Raw genomic sequence first — 16164 nt, forward strand, 5'->3', positions numbered from 1 at the left:
GTGTGTTTAAACACTCCCACTTGAACACACTGTGTCATGGGATGTGAATGTAAGAAGTGAAGAGAGTGTTTTAGTCTCAGTCTGCTGTCTTCATTCAGACTCTGAGAGGTGTCTCTGAAATTCACTGTGATCAGAACAGGTAAGGCTGCTCTGATATAACCTACTGATTCTGGAAATTACTACGTTTGAACTTTTGCAACCTGCAATGCATTCTTAAAATCTATGTTATAGTGTAGTAATAAACTACTCCAGAACCACTAGCGTGTTATCAGCTTTCTAAATGCAGCATTTGCTATCTGTCATCTGGCTGTGTTTGTAGGAACGCTACACCTCCTGCAACATTTTCTAACGTTTGTGTACAGTGGCACGCAGTGGGCTGTAGCCAGCAGTGTGAATGTCAAAGTGAGCAGCTACGCAGTATACCAGTGTGCATGTTAACGAGTGTGTGTGAGCCTGTGTATGTATCTGAATGTTTGCCTTTGTGTCATATTGTATTGTTTTCAGCTTGGCCCCCCGAGGTTGACAGTCCCACACTGTGCATACATGTGTGTTAGTGTGTCTGTGATGGGGCAGTTTGACCCCGGCTGATCCCACTGTTGACCTTGTTTGGCCTTACATAGCCAACTATGTCCCCAAGCCTGAGAACACACCACTGTTTACACTCTAATCTTGTCATATCCAAGCTGCGTTAAGTCACTAGTTCTCTATTAGCAGTTCCAAGGCACTCAGGTTCACTGACGTGTTCAAGTAGCAGCTCGTAACCACTGGTCCAGTCCTGTTGTAGGTTTGCTGTTATGCTACCCACTAAAATATTTTACAGTTACACCAAAAAGACCTCATGGCAGGAGGTGGACAATGTTACTGCAACTTTAGTCATTGTAATATTGTAATAGAGCTTAAATGTTTTCCTTTGCTGGTAACAAGATGATAATGAAAAACTGATACAACTTTTTCCGCAATTTTTTTTTTACTATGTTGAGTTGAGTGAATGGTTTCCCTTCGTGTCCTTAAAAAGACCTGCCTTGTAAAAGTTTATAATTTGCAATGGAATTTTGTCCCAAATATCCCAGATGTCAAACTTTGTCACCTGGAATAGGTCCTCTAGTTGCTGTGGGGGATTGTTAGCCAGACGGTCGGTCTGCCTCTTTGATCCAGACTATACTATCTCAACTATTGTTTTGCACACCAAATGATTCAATAGTATAATGGAGAAAGGTGAAGAATGTGCTGTTTTAAACACATTCTAAAATGTGCAGAACAAATCTGCCTAAACGCAGTTTGCTCCCGTCTTTATATAGGAAACTGACTATACCACCAACTTAAAACTTTTGAGATGACTTGACCTTTGATGATATGTTATGGTAGTGAACTTAAGTAAATCAAAATAAATCCATACTAAAATGAGGATAAATAATTTTTATAGTCCATTGATTCAGGTTCATAGTTCTATCTTCTTTTTATTTACCACTACACGACACTTCATGTCATTTTACAGTTAATACCTAATAACCTCGACAGTATTTAATAAACACAATGCATCTAACTGTAAGCATGCTTATGCTACATTATGGCTTCACTGTCACTGGAAGCTGACATAGGTAAAGCGCGGTGTGTTGGAATGGAAAAGAGGGTGCATGCAGCACCAGCCTGGACCCAGACCAGACACTGCAACATCGATCAAGTAGAGGTTTAGTATGAGTGTGCTGTCAGGCCAGGTTTTAAACACACCGTTGTGGCAGCAAGACGCTGCTTCCTTTTTTAGCTTGAGAATGAGACCGGGTCAGCTCCAAGATGTGGTTGCTGGCAGCTGAGAAGCGTCCAGGCATGTAAATCATTGTAAGATCAGCACAGGAAAACACACACACACACGCACACACGCACATACTCAAATATGCATTCAGTCACAGTACAGTAGATCCTATTATGATCTGTGCAAATATCCTCCTACACACAAACACACACTACAAACTCATCCTCTGATGGGAAGGCAGTAAGGAAAAAATAGTACACACATGTACTTTGATTCACAACTTTGACTTTTTCCATCCTACAACTATCTAAATTGTTTTTCACCACAGATTTCAATTTTACAGAGAGAACCAACAGATCCACATGAATCCACAAGATACACAGCTTATATTTCATCTTGGAGGCCAAGAATTGACCCTTCACCCTTCCCTTATAGTTACTGTTATTATGCACATATACTCTTACAATGATACAGAATTTGTGATAATTTTTGAAGGGTGGTTTTTGATTCTGCACAGACGTAAGCAAGCATCCTCATCCTCAGATGACGACATCGCTGTTAGATTGTAGTGTAGAGCTAGTTAGTTCTAGAGTTATAAGTGTGGTATGGAAACATCTGAAAGACTACTGTGGTTGGTAAACACAGCATAGCTTTAACTCTGATGAGTTCAAGCTCAAGGTCTAAGCTTTTATTGTTATTTGTAATGAGGTATTTGGCCCTGAAGCTGTTGAGTATCCTCACAGCTCGTGGGAAGAAGCTTTGTACAGCCTGCCTGAGGAGGTCTTGATATTCTGGTACTTCCAGCCAGATGGTAAGAGGGCGAGGCGACTGTGGCTGCTTACTGTTCACTGTAAGATCTTACGGTCAGAGACCTAGCATCTCCCATACCAGACAGTGATGCAGGCGGTCCGGATGTTCTCAGTGGTGGCTCTGTAGAATGTAGTGAAGACGGGTGGAGGGAGGCTCACTCTCTTCAGTTGACACAGGAAGTGGAGATGCTGCTGTGCTTTCTCAGAGAGTGCTGTCATGTTTGAGGTCCAGGAGAGGTTTTCTGTGATCTGCATTCCAAGGAGCTTTGTGGGTTAGCATGTGTTTTCCTGAGGTTGATGAGTGTGTGTGAGGTCAGGCTTGTATCTGAATGCCTTTGTGTCACGTTTCATTGCCTAGGTGGAGTGGGGGAATGCTTTCAGGATATTTTCTCCTCTTGGTTTAAACTTGACATGCTGGTGGAATTTTGGCATAACAGTCTTTAACTATGCATGATTGAAGTTACTGGCAGTGATGAAAAATCCATCGGGGATGTGATGTTTGTTGATTGCGATGCAGCTGTACAGCAAACTGCTCTGCTGCAGTTTCTTCAGCAGTGAACAAGTTTTGGACACAACCGCATCATTTGTGCACCATTCTTTGTTGATATATAAACACTCCACTTGCTGGACGGTGATGAACTGCATGTCAACTTAACAGCAGTTTAGTCCCTATAGCAAAAAGTCTCACCATGTAGCTAACAAGATCAGGCTCCTATCTAAATGAATGGGGAGAAAACCATAACTTCACAGTAAATGGTCGCCAGGATATAAAAACTGCATGCATAGAACCATCAGTCAAATCTGATCATAAAAAGTTTGGTGACTGAAATGAAGTGTCAATTTTTCGCCATACGTTATACTATGCATGTGCAAGGTTTCATGACACCAGCCTCTTTTACGGCTCAATCCAGAGTGATGTGATGTGATGCCATCAGCTCATCCCACCAGAGGACTAGATCAATGCATGTCTGATGTTTAAATAAATACAGTTGATGCATCACATTAGTTTGTTTGATATCCTCTGCAGTTATCAAGTCTGATGCACCTGGCACCATCAACATGACTGACAGATACTATTGATAACATACAGTATATTGACATACTATTGATATGTTTCCCAGTATGGGGGGTTTCTGGCTCCTCTCACACCATTCTTTTCCTCTTCTGTATCAGGTCTGGAGTTTGGTGGTTTGTACTCACTCTACCAGGCTCCAGTAGAGGTCTGTGAGAGGCCAATGTGTGTGTTTGCACCACCACAGTATTGTGAAGGAAGCTTCTGGGACTAGCTTTCACACAAAAACTTATCATAAACAATTCAACACAAACTAACTTAACTTTTAAAAAAGACGCCACACTCCAAACTCTTTCTAGGTGCAGATATTCCATTTATATAAGATCAGTATGTCAAATTTTTGAATCTCCTAAAACCCTAGCTGCACAACAAGTGACCGCACATGGTGTCCTGGTCCCATAGTGACTTTAATAGCTTTTTTTTTTTTTTTTTTTTTTTTGGGTCCTTGTAAGTGTAGAAACACAAGAACACACTCACCCATGTGTCCCATCCACTACACAAAATTATGTTCACGCTTGAGTTATGAAACTGAGAACTCAGTTGTCTATCGTCAGAACGTTTGCTTTAAGATTACATAATGTCACTATAAGTTGTCACAACTCATTAACCTCATTGCCTCCTGGCTCCTGGCTCCTAGGAACGCTTGGCTCTGTTTTACTCTGTGTCATAACAGTGTCGTTGAAGTCCCGCGCACATTTCAACACCGCCCCCCCCGGCCCATTTGAACAGAGGAGGCTGTGTTTTTGGACTAAAGCAGGAGATAGGTCTGAACCATTGATAATATTTAATGTTTATTTGCCTAAAATATCCTGCAGGACATGCGGAAAATGCACCTGTTGAGAGCTTCCTGGAAGGCAGCTGATACTGAAAGAAACCAGTGAAGAAAATTCTCATCATGTTTGTATACATGCAGTTTACTGTAGTTATCAGATTATAGGAACTTTGAAGAAAGAATTTGCAGAACAATTCTCACTTAATATCCACCTTACCAGGTGTGATCAAGAGATGTATTGTTTTTCTCAAACTATTCCTACGGTTAAGAATGAACTTTCATGTTTATTTAAAGATAGTGTGCAGGATTTAGTGACATAGTATCTGTGAGATGGATGGATGATAGGCAGACCATCAGTAAATATGATAACAAAATGTAAACAAACACCAACACTAAGTTTCAATCTTAATCATTTAAAATATTTCGATTTTTACAATAAATGAAATGAAAAGACTGAATCCATTTCAAAAGGCAATTATTGATTACTTGTTTGAAGACAAAATAAGTAGATAGTAATAACTGAATGACAGATTGTGTTATAATGCATGATTTAAATGCATTAGTATGCATTAAGTATAACAAGGTGTAGTAGTGAGTAATAGTGATAAATAAAGAATAAAGAAAATATGCACCATTCTGCTTTCTGCATCTCTAAAAGATTTTGGTTATGTTCATGCACAACGATCATCAGCATGAGGTCATCATTTACCAAAGTTTTTTATTTATCCTCATATCACTGCATTACCCCTGGAGTAATTCCACAACATCTGATCTGTATAATATTTGGGAGGGATTTAAAGCATTTTAAAAGGCTTAGCTGTCCTTTGGTATCATCTCTGTCTCAGTGGACTACTTTGAGCATGAGTCCTTCCACTGTAGTGATAAATTTCTAATTCTAGCCCAGGCCTGAATATTCAATAAACTTAACCCTCTCCACTGTAAACAAATACCTTCTCTAGAGCCCCCAAATTTGGCCTGAGCTGTGTATAAGAGGACTCAGGCTGGTATGTTCTGTGTACACAGTTTCCGTTGTATGAGTGTGTGTGCACGTGCGCGTGCGTGTGCGCTTTTTGAATAGACAAAGGGGATACGAAGGAAGTCACCACATCCACAGCGTCTGAGCCGATCTCTTTTCTCTTGCAGGTGACTGGGAGTGTTACCCACACGACCCCACTGTATGGCATGTAAGTCACTATGTAATGTTTTTTATTGCAAGTTTGTCAGCATCTGTGTGCATGTAAAATATGTTTATATGACTCTTTGGTGCTGTTGGGTCCTAATTGCTGTGGTGATCACTTTTCAATCAGTGCGTCCTGTAGGCTACTTTTCTTGCATCTTTCATTGATGAGCTTATCTTTTCCACTGTTTTTTTTTTTTTTTTAAATATATTCTAAAGAATCCATTACTGTAAAACACATGACTTCTTATGTGCCACACAACTTTTCCCAGGAAATACTTACCAAACCCTGGGTGTTTACACCAGCAAGCTCAAAGGCTTTTACAAAATTAATGTAAAGTGACTGTTGTGTTAAATCAATCGATGATAGCGGTTTGCAAACTTTAGCTCGTTTATTCCAAGGAAAATGCTGCAGACTGTTGCAGCCTTTGATGCTGTGTGATCCAGCTGTAATCAGATGAAAGGAAAATGCATCAGATAGATGGTAGCAAAACTTTAGTATTCCAAGTATAGTTATGCTAATTGCTGCACCTTGGATCCTGTGTGATTCTGTTTTAATGAGATTGAACTCAGATGTAACTGCAGCCATGATGCATTAAGTTGCCACTCATCCACACTGCCTCTTGAAATCATACATGCATTTAGCCACATTATTAAGAACTGCTGTGCAGCATTGATCTCTATGCATATTTAACAACTATTCCAAAGATAAACTTTTACATGCTGATCCACAACAAGGACACTCATACAATCTAGACACACAACACAGATATCAACTTAATGTCACAGTCAATATTCAGGCAGATGGGAAACACTTTACACTCTTTCAAAATAATCATATCAAAATAATAATAAAATTATGATACAGTACAGCGTTAATATGTCTTCACCAGGAGCTGGTTTTTGTTTTCCTTTGATTGATTTTGCATGTTTGCAAAATGAGGGAAGTCTTCCGAGTGTCAGTATGAATCCCTTGTTGTCTCCTGTTGTAGCATCCTGTAACCTGGCAGCCATCTAAGGAGGGAGATCATCTGATTGGACGAATCACCCTCAGCAAGAGAAGCGCTGCAATGCCTAAAGAAGCTGGAGCTCTGCTGGGGTTAAAGGTCAGAGTGGGGCTGAGCAAACAGTGTTCAGACACTGTTGTCTACCCCTGATATGACACTAATTTCTCCCTCTCCCTCTCTCTTTTTAGGTGGTGGGAGGCAGAGTTACAGAGTCAGGGAGATTAGGTGCCTTCATCACTAAAGTCAAGAAGGGCAGTCTGGCTGATGTGGTGGGACATCTTAGAGCAGGTAGACTAAAACATTACACCAGTCACACCATTTGCAGGTGCTTGCAAAGAGAGGAAAAGCCATAATGATTTAACTTTAGATTAAGTGGGGTAGGGCTATCCTACTGCTGCTGTTTTAATAAAACAAAAATGAACTTCATATCTCTTAAAAGAGATGGCTTTTTTTTTTGCCAGCGGTTGTTTGGTTTCATATCCAAACTTAGCCTCTTTTAGTTTTAACCTAATTGAACTGTTTTGTCTTAATAGTGATCTTACATAAAAATTGAAAAATTAAAAACACATCAGTGAGATGAGCCACACCTTCATTATCATGATCACACAAGTTGTTGTTTATTTTGACTCAGTTCAACATAAACTGTTATGCTGCTAGAAGTACTCACCACATCACCACATTTGTAGAGTAAAGTTCTACAAACTGCACAGGTAAAGGCATAAGCACAAACAGTAGCCCATGCAAATACATGTCTGATTTCAGGGGATGAGGTTTTGCAGTGGAATGGGAAGCTCTTACCAGGAGCCACCATGAAGGAAGTTTACAACATCATCCTAGAGTCTCAAGCTGAACCTCAAGTGGAGCTGGTGGTATCAAGGCCTATTGGGTAAGTCAGGAATGAAACACACCCAATAAACTATTGGTTCCATATATTAATATTTGTGAAAAATGCAACCGTTTAGTTTTACGAGTCAGTCACCAGTCTGCATGTTGCATTACTTAAACAGGCAGTGTGTTGACTGAGGTTCTGACTCAGAGTTGGCTGACCTCAGATAAGACGGAAGACAGGGACATTTATTTGTATTCTGACTGCGACTGTGAGGCTGCATTCAAAATATTAAAACACCCTGCTATTACCTGCCGCTGAGGCCTGCCAGGTTTTGGAACAGGAGATTTCATATGTCCCCTTTAAAAAAGCACTTGCATTTATTTGTAGGATGGTATAAGGTGAATTATTATTGATCAAATAAAATCAGCTGTAAACTCAGTAAGAGACAGGACAGTGGCTGCATCAGGTATTTTTGGTTAATGCCTTGTAAAAACTCAACTGAGCTGGTCATGACCACATTTGTGTGCAGAATAGATGTCTTGTTTCAAAGTGTCAGATGTATGAGGGCTGATGGACTACTCTTAAATCATAAATGTTTTTATCCATCTAAGCCAGACACTGCTTATTTTGTTCTCTACAATTATTCTGGTTTATGAAGGAAAATTCACTATCACAATATATTGATTAATGATTGAGAAACGCCATGAATATGGCCTTATTAGTTTATTAAGCTGCTTCAATTTGAATAAAGTAGACATATTAATTAAGTGCATGGTAGAGTAGGCTGTTGAAGTATTTATCATTCCTGTGGAAATAGAAAACATCTATTTACGTGGATAGAGCCTCATTTTTATTGCTTTATTGATGATTCTTTCTTTATCTGATTTGTAATTAGGATCATTTGTTTACATATTTTTCATTTATGCAAGTAGGTTCAGCTAGCTAATTCCGTGTTTGTACATTCAAATTCTGAGATCCATTCAACTTATCTCACTTTTTTTTTTTTTTTTTTTTTTTGTTGTTGTTGTTTTAGTCAGTTAGGTTAGTATTGTTAGTATTAGTATTAAGTCTGTAATTTCCAGATATTATCTCTAGTCTCCCTGAAAGAATAATATCATCTGGTAGTAATATGGAAAATAAAGATATTCTTGAAAGAACTGCTCCATTTAAAACCAAGTAATAATTTATTCATTATGAAGTGCTTACTGACTTTATTGTCTATATGTTGAATTGATTGATTGAGAAGAATTTCACATTTTCAGCATACTTGCTTTGCAGTAACTAAAGGTTTTTCAAGCAATTAATATGAAAAAGTGCTAATAGACCACAAAAAACTATTAGCCACTAGAAAACTATTATACCATTATATCTCGTTTTACACATCTGACTCACATGTCACAGGACAGTGTTCTAGGATCAGATGTAAAATCTGAGGTCACATTCACATGTTTCTAATTTTCTGCCAATTAGAGATTAAGTGCCCTGTCAAACTGCTCTTTACTTTCTGTGCAGAATTGGATAATGTCAAATAAATGATGTTATTGCTCAAGATATTTTCAGTCTCCCACCTGGAGTACCAAATGTACAATGTACATTGTTATGAGTAAGATTAACTCATTCTAATGAGCTGATATTCGACATAGAACATTTTACACTAAAACTGCTCACTGTTAGCTTTTCTTAAGATTTAACCTCATTTGCTCTTTGATGAAAAAAAAAAGTTGAATGTATTAATTTCTCTCCAAACACTCGCGAAGGGTGTGTAGAAAATATCAGTAAGTAATCTGCCCATTTTATTAGGACCCCTTAATCTTCTCACGCATTTGGAATCAATTTTATTTTTGCTGGTGCCATTTTGCATCTCTAAATGGACTGAACTGAATCCTGTTTAGTAGAGATGCCGATTGATGCAAATATTGGCTTTGTGAAAATAGCTGGAATTTGTCATCTCCAATTAAATGACTGAAAGACTTAAAGTTGACTTGAATGGATGCAAAATGGCCAATGGGAAATGTCCATCAACGTAGCATTGCTTTTGCAAGCTTTTTAAGCTGTTTGTGCAGTGTGTGGGGTTCCTCTTTTTGACTTCTGGAAGTCTGAGGATCCCAAAGTCAAATCTAGAAGCGTTAAATAAAAATGCTCCTTTCTGCTCTTAATCCCTTGGTTTGAAAGTTGGGACACTAGGATCCATAAAGCAAGCAATATTTATTTTATTTCATTGACATGTTTAGGGTCCATGAAACACTTATCAGTTTAATGTTTGAATTTAAAATCAGAAATGGAAATATAAAAATTTGAAATTGTTCAACATTTTGCTCTCTTTCTGCAAGTGCAATGATAAAACTGATTTTTACATTAAGTACATTAAGCTGGGAAGCTATTAGCCTAGCTGCCTACAGTATTAATGCCAAGCTAGGCTAACCACCTCCCGACTGCTGCTTTGTACTTAAAACATCTAACTCTCAGAAAGAAAGTGAAAAAGTCTAAATTGAAAAATGTTGAACTATTATTGTAAATACATTTTGTGAATGTCAAATTCTGCACAGCCTCTTTCTCTTAACAAAAACCCTCCAAATCTCTGAGGTGAGGATGCAGAGTTAAAATACTAAACATATCCACTTTTTAAATTTTGAATTTCAGTCAACAAAATACACTGATAAGAGTTACATAGATACCATGCTTTCTATATGTTATATGAAGGTGTTACAATGGATTCTGGTGTTTCCCATGGGATCCTTGATTGAGCTACAGTGTGGGCAGAAGCCTATTGGTTCTCATTCATTATTATCTCAGGTGATGATTGGCAAAAATACCTGAATGAGTGTGGGAAACACTGCAGTCAGAAGAGCTTGGCTCTACTCACATCTTCCCTTCGCTTCTCCATGTTGTTTGACTACATAACATTTTAGTCTCAAATAACTTTAATTACTATGCCACTTTCTTTCAGTAAACTGCTACTACATTATTATGCATGTATGCCTGTGCATCAAGAACATTACTAACTTTATTTTGTCCAGTCAGATGTTAGTAAAAGAGTGACTGATTTGTGTCTTTGCTGCTTCTCTTTCAGTGATATCCCAAGAATCCCCGACACGTCCCACCCTCCATTAGAATCTAGTAGGTATCTCCCATGGGATGTTGGAACATCTCTGTATTTGTGCTTCTGTCTATGTTTATCAGTTCTGCTGATTGCTGATGTGTCTTATACATATTTTCTCTGATATTAACCATTTTGGGAAAAATAACTTCTTTAATAATTTAATAATTAATAATTTTAATAATTTCTTTGTGTGGATTGTTATCCACTACAGCTAAAATTGCATCAGTATTTACACTTAATCTTAAGATAATTCACATATTTATGGTTTAAGGGGAGCTACATATTTTAACTGAATGCCACAACGTATCTTAAATCACTTGCACATGCCACTTTACAACAAATCTGTTTGTGCAGCTGGTTCTTGCATGAGGCCCAATGTGTTATTATTCCCATCTGAATTTGAGAGTAACAGTGTCTTCAGATATTACAGTAACATTTCATAGTTACTTTTACAGATGGCGCACAGTTTAAGACTTATTATGTCTCATCCTGTTTTTGGTTGGAAAGTGATTGAATTTGGTTATTAATTTTTCATAACTTTAATTTTAACTTTAGTGAGATACCAGTGAAAAATGTTAGTTTAGTTTAGTAGCCTGACATAATTTAGGATGAGATTAATTTATGTCTTGTGTCTGTGATGGATGTCAAAAGTGAGAAAATGTGTTTCTGCATAAGTCATTACTAATGGCTTAAGGTTAGGCTCAGGTTAGGTAATATGTGATCATACAACCTTTTTATAAGGTATATGTAGCCCCAGTACTTCTAAATAAAAGCTTACTAGACTCAAAGTGGGGCAGAAGCTTGGTAATTTGTCATCCTGACAGGTTAGCAATGGAATAGTCTGTGCTCTTTTTATGTGACATTATCTTAGTAAAGGAACACTTAATGGATATTACATAAATATGAACCCACTTTTCATTTTAGAGTTGCACCAGATTATCTTTCCACTCTTTTCCAATCTCACTACAAACCTCACTCATCTTTTCACATTTTTTCCCTGACTCTTGTAGACCTGACTTTTCTGAAATAGAACTGACATTTTCTTCTTGGGGTTTCAAAAACAGCTTTTTTTTTTTTTTTTTTTTTTGTCTTCATAGCAGGTTCCAGTTCTTTTGAGTCACAGAAGACGGAGAGACCATCCTTAAATGTCCTATCTCCCTCCAGTCCCGGGATGCTCCAAGATGCTCCACAGTTGATGCCAGGGCAACTCTCGGTGAGTGTGTGCACTTTGAGTGCGTTAGGCTGTTGATGTGTTACAAAAAGATACAGCATTAGATTTGTTTGTATGTGTTTCCAATTCAGGTGAAGCTGTGGTATGACAAAGTGGGTCATCAGCTAATAGTCAACGTGCTTCAGGCTGTAGAACTTCCGCTTCGGCCTGACGGACGGCCCAGGAGCCCATACGTCAAAATGTACTTTCTCCCTGACCGCAGGTACTCCAACCACCCTTTCACAGGGAGTCCTACAGATGAAAATAGATTAACATGAATAACAATAGACTGCATTTTCAAATTACTTTAAAATGGAATGGTGGTCACATTGGGAACAGAAGAGTTTAGATGAATGAGAACCACACAATAAAAGAAAGTGCAGATTCATCACATTTCTAGTCTGCATAGTATAAAAACTACTCAAACGCAATATCTGTCACATGGCCACCAGGTTTCTGAAGCCTGGATTTAATGCTTAATGCCATATTTTTCAATTGATTGGAGCCATAAAATCTGAGCAAAGGGCAAGAAGCCAGGTTAAGACAATCAAGCAGCAATCACAGCTGTGATACATTTACAGTCCTTCTTAAGCAATATTTCTACTTGATAAAATGATACTTTGAAAAGAAAAACACAAAAATTTAACAATGGAGTCCCCAACATTTTGTCTAAAACACTGATTGACATTCTAAGCCCCCCCCACCTTGGCTGTTGCCAACCCTAGCTGACATTGGGCAAGAAGCAGGGTACAGCCTGGACAGATCACCAGTCTATCACAGGGCTGACATATAGAGACAAACAACCATACACTCTCATGTTCATGCTATGGGCAACTATGGGTCACTAATTAACGTGCATGTCTTTGGACTGTGGGAGGAAGCCAGAGCAGCGAATGGAAATCCACACAGACAGAGGGAGAACATGCAAACTCCACACAGAAACCTGGGCTAACTGTGAAAGGACAGTGCTGACCACTGCAATACCATGCTGTAGAAGGAAAGGTTCCTTCAGAGTTTAATTAGAGTCAACTCTTGTGGTCGTTTGAGGAACTGCAGCATCTTCATTGGTGCTTGGGTACAAATATATAACTTGTAAATCCATTCCAGTTTGCATACGTCATCGAAGTGGGGTACATGTAGATGAATGAGGCACCTGAAGGGTTGTGATTTAGCTTCAAAGTAATTTTGGTCATTTATTTTAACCACTGGATATCTGTGTTGTTTAACACAGTGACAAGAGTAAACGAAGGACAAAAGCAGTGAAGAAGACCTGCGAGCCTAAGTGGAACCAGACGTTCGTCTACACTCACGTCCATCGCAGGGATTTCCGAAACCACATGCTGGAGCTGACTTTATGGGACCAACCCAGGTCACCAGAGGAAGACAGCATCTTTATGGGAGAGGTACCACACACATGCAATCAATGTTCCTCTCCTTTCTGAATTATAGTCTATTGCATGTTTTCTTGAGATGCCATGTTGCTGGTGATTGTGAGTCTTGATCACACTGGTGACTTGCTGTATTGAATTAGCTTAAAGCTAATGTTCATCTGCAATCCCTTGGCATATCACAGTTAAAGCATATACACGATGACAGAGCAGCAGCATTTAAACTAGACATCACATATATTTGCCATATTGACTTTATAACACGGCTATATATCGTTCTTGTTCTGCCACCCTACAGAATCACTAAACGCAGCTTTAACTTGTCATTTAACTTGTCTTTAAAGAAGTGTTACTTTGACATTACACATAAAATACATCACTCCTTCTGTACCAGAGCCATAGATTGATTCACATAATTTCTGCAGATTTGTCAGCTGCTATTTCATGCTGCCAATCTTTACTCTACCACGTCCCAAAGGTTTTTCATTGGATTCAGATCTGGTGACTGTTATTATCATTATCTATTATCATGTTGGAAGAAGATGGGTAGATTGTGACCATAGGGATAACCATGGTGACCAGATGTGACAGGCTATGGCATTCAAATCATGATTGATTAGTATTATGGGGCCCAAAGTGTGCCAAGAAAACATTCCCCATTTCTGCCCGAACTGTAGACAAAAAGTTTTGTGCTGTTGATGTCAAATTCTGACCCTACTGTCTGAGCCTCAGCAAAAATCCTCATTCATCAGACCAGGCTATGTTTTTCCAGTCTTTAACCAGTTTTGGTGAGCCTGTGCCCACTGAAGCCTCACATTTCTGTTCTTGGCTGACACTAGAACCCAGTGTGGCCTGCTCACCACAGTTGTAAAGAGTGTTTATCTGAGTTACCATAGCTTTTCTGTCAGCTCTGAATCTGAATGTTTCTTTTTTTCGCACCAGTCTGAGTAAACTCTAGAGACTGGTGTGCAACAGAATCCCAGGAGGTCAGCAGTTTCGGAAATACTCAAACCACCCACCCCCAACACCCCCCCCCCCACACCCCTCCTCCTATGGATGTTGGATGTGAACTTTAATTTAAGCTCCTGACCTGTATCTACGTGATTTTATTTATTAAACTGCTGTGGACTGGATAATTTCACGAGAAAGTAGGAGTACAGCTGTTCTTAATAAAGTGCTCAGTGAATGTACAGTCTGTGACCAGAACATTTTTGCACTAAAATACCAGACGGTGGATATATAGAATGGTACATGTAAAAGCTTTCCTGATATATTTTCATATGCAGCCTCTGCTGCTTGTTGAATTGACAGTCATGATTATTTTACTACATGTATTATGACTTTAACAGATCCTCATAGAGCTGGAGACGGCCTTACTGGATGACAAGCCTCACTGGTATCCACTCCAAACCCATGATGTCTCATCCATACCACTGCCCCGACCTTCCCCGTACCTGCCCCGACGACACGCACACACAGACACCCCTGGCAAGAAGCTGCAGCGTAAGTCTGAGCGCATATATGTGTCTGTGAATCCACTTACTTGTGTATATTCATGTATAAGCTCTTTCATATCCTCTGTGTGTGAGTGCACATGCACGCATCAGTGTAGAGAGAGAAAAGGTTGTGTATGGTTTACTGTCAGTGAACAAAGTATAGCATATATGTCAATATAAATGTCTGTTTTCTCAGTGTGTAACAGAGTGTGGTGGTTGTTTGTCTCTAATATGTCAGCTACGACAGATACTGGATTACTGGATTTCAGTGTAGAATGTGTGTACATTTAAATTGTCTCTTTTGTGCATAGAATTCTTTTATGACATTTAATTGGTCAAACACAAATATATCAGCTCATATATCAATCAGCTGTGTCAGACAAATCATATGGTTTATCTGTGTTCATTGTTAATGAGTGCTAAGGTTAAAATGAGAGCCTGAACGGGATGGAAAAGTACATCACATCACTTTGACCAACTTTGTTTTAATTTTCATTTATGCTGGGAGTAAATGAAAAACTTGGTAGCACTTTCTAAAGTAAAGCTAATGGCCCAATCTGAGCATTGAGGTGCAATTCTCTGAGGAAATAAAGCCAGTGACCTTGGAATCACAACAAAGACCAATGCAGTCACACAGATCCCTTCAAGGCTGATCAGTCTCTCTGCTTATATTTTTATCTTCAGAGATAACTCTTACACATCAGCAAAGAAACTAAAATTTAAAAATACAGCATCCAGGAATGAAAAATAGCTGGCTGCAGTTCTATTATTAGGATAATCATTTAATAGTCTGTATCCTTGAGACTGATTGTTCTGTTGTAGTTGCCATACAATATGCTCAGGGTAGTAAAGGGTAGTAAACTCAGTGCTAACATTTTAGCATGCTAGGCTTACATGTAGTGAGATAGGAGGCTACTAGCATAACTTGAAACCATTATAACAGTGAGTTGTGGACATTTAGCCAAATTGTAGATAATGTATACTTTGGACAGTGAATGCGGTGGGTGATGAGTAAATAAATACTGCAAATATACATTTTTCCCAGCATTTTTCCCTTCCTAGCTACATTAGCCATGTTCAATTGCACCGGGCCTTATTAATGAAGCCATTAACAAGGTTTTATTACTGTTAAAGGCTCACACATCTTCTCAGTTTAGATTACAGTAATTGGGGGCTCATGGATCATTTTGATGCCACTTGACTCAATATAAACTAGATTGAAGTGTCCACCTTCAATTTTATTGTCATATACTTGATAACAATACAAACATCATTACCAGTAATTACATTTTTGGTCTCAGTGTTTAAATAGTAATTATAAAGGTCTGAAGTACAAAGTGGTGTAGTATAAATGATTTTTTTAAAAAGTATTTACCTAAAGATAAAAAAAATATATAATGAAATAGAAGAATAATGATAAGAATAAAAGATTAGAAGATTAAACCCTTTCGTAAGGGTCAGTCAGTTTTATGTGTATGCCATTATGTCACAGTAGTGTGTGTGTACCGTGTGTGTGCAAGTGTAAAAGGCAGGAGGAGACATTCAGATATTTAG

General features: G+C 38.6%; 1 protein-coding gene across 1 annotated transcript in view; it reads left to right on the plus strand.

The window, feature by feature from the left end:
• The window catches only part of LOC108895746 (regulating synaptic membrane exocytosis protein 1-like), an 89261-nt gene that overhangs the window by 49767 nt on the left and 23330 nt on the right, over nucleotides 1–16164 (plus strand). Inside the window, 10 exon segments of the mRNA XM_051076664.1 lie at nucleotides 5547–5587; nucleotides 6573–6686; nucleotides 6776–6875; nucleotides 7350–7473; nucleotides 9174–9191; nucleotides 10487–10533; nucleotides 11614–11729; nucleotides 11819–11949; nucleotides 12958–13129; nucleotides 14464–14617. Coding sequence (XP_050932621.1) covers nucleotides 5547–5587; nucleotides 6573–6686; nucleotides 6776–6875; nucleotides 7350–7473; nucleotides 9174–9191; nucleotides 10487–10533; nucleotides 11614–11729; nucleotides 11819–11949; nucleotides 12958–13129; nucleotides 14464–14617 — 1017 coding nt within the window.

Source organism: Lates calcarifer, linkage group LG16_LG22, assembly GCF_001640805.2.
Source record: "Lates calcarifer isolate ASB-BC8 linkage group LG16_LG22, TLL_Latcal_v3, whole genome shotgun sequence".
Taxonomy (NCBI): domain Eukaryota; kingdom Metazoa; phylum Chordata; class Actinopteri; family Centropomidae; genus Lates; species Lates calcarifer.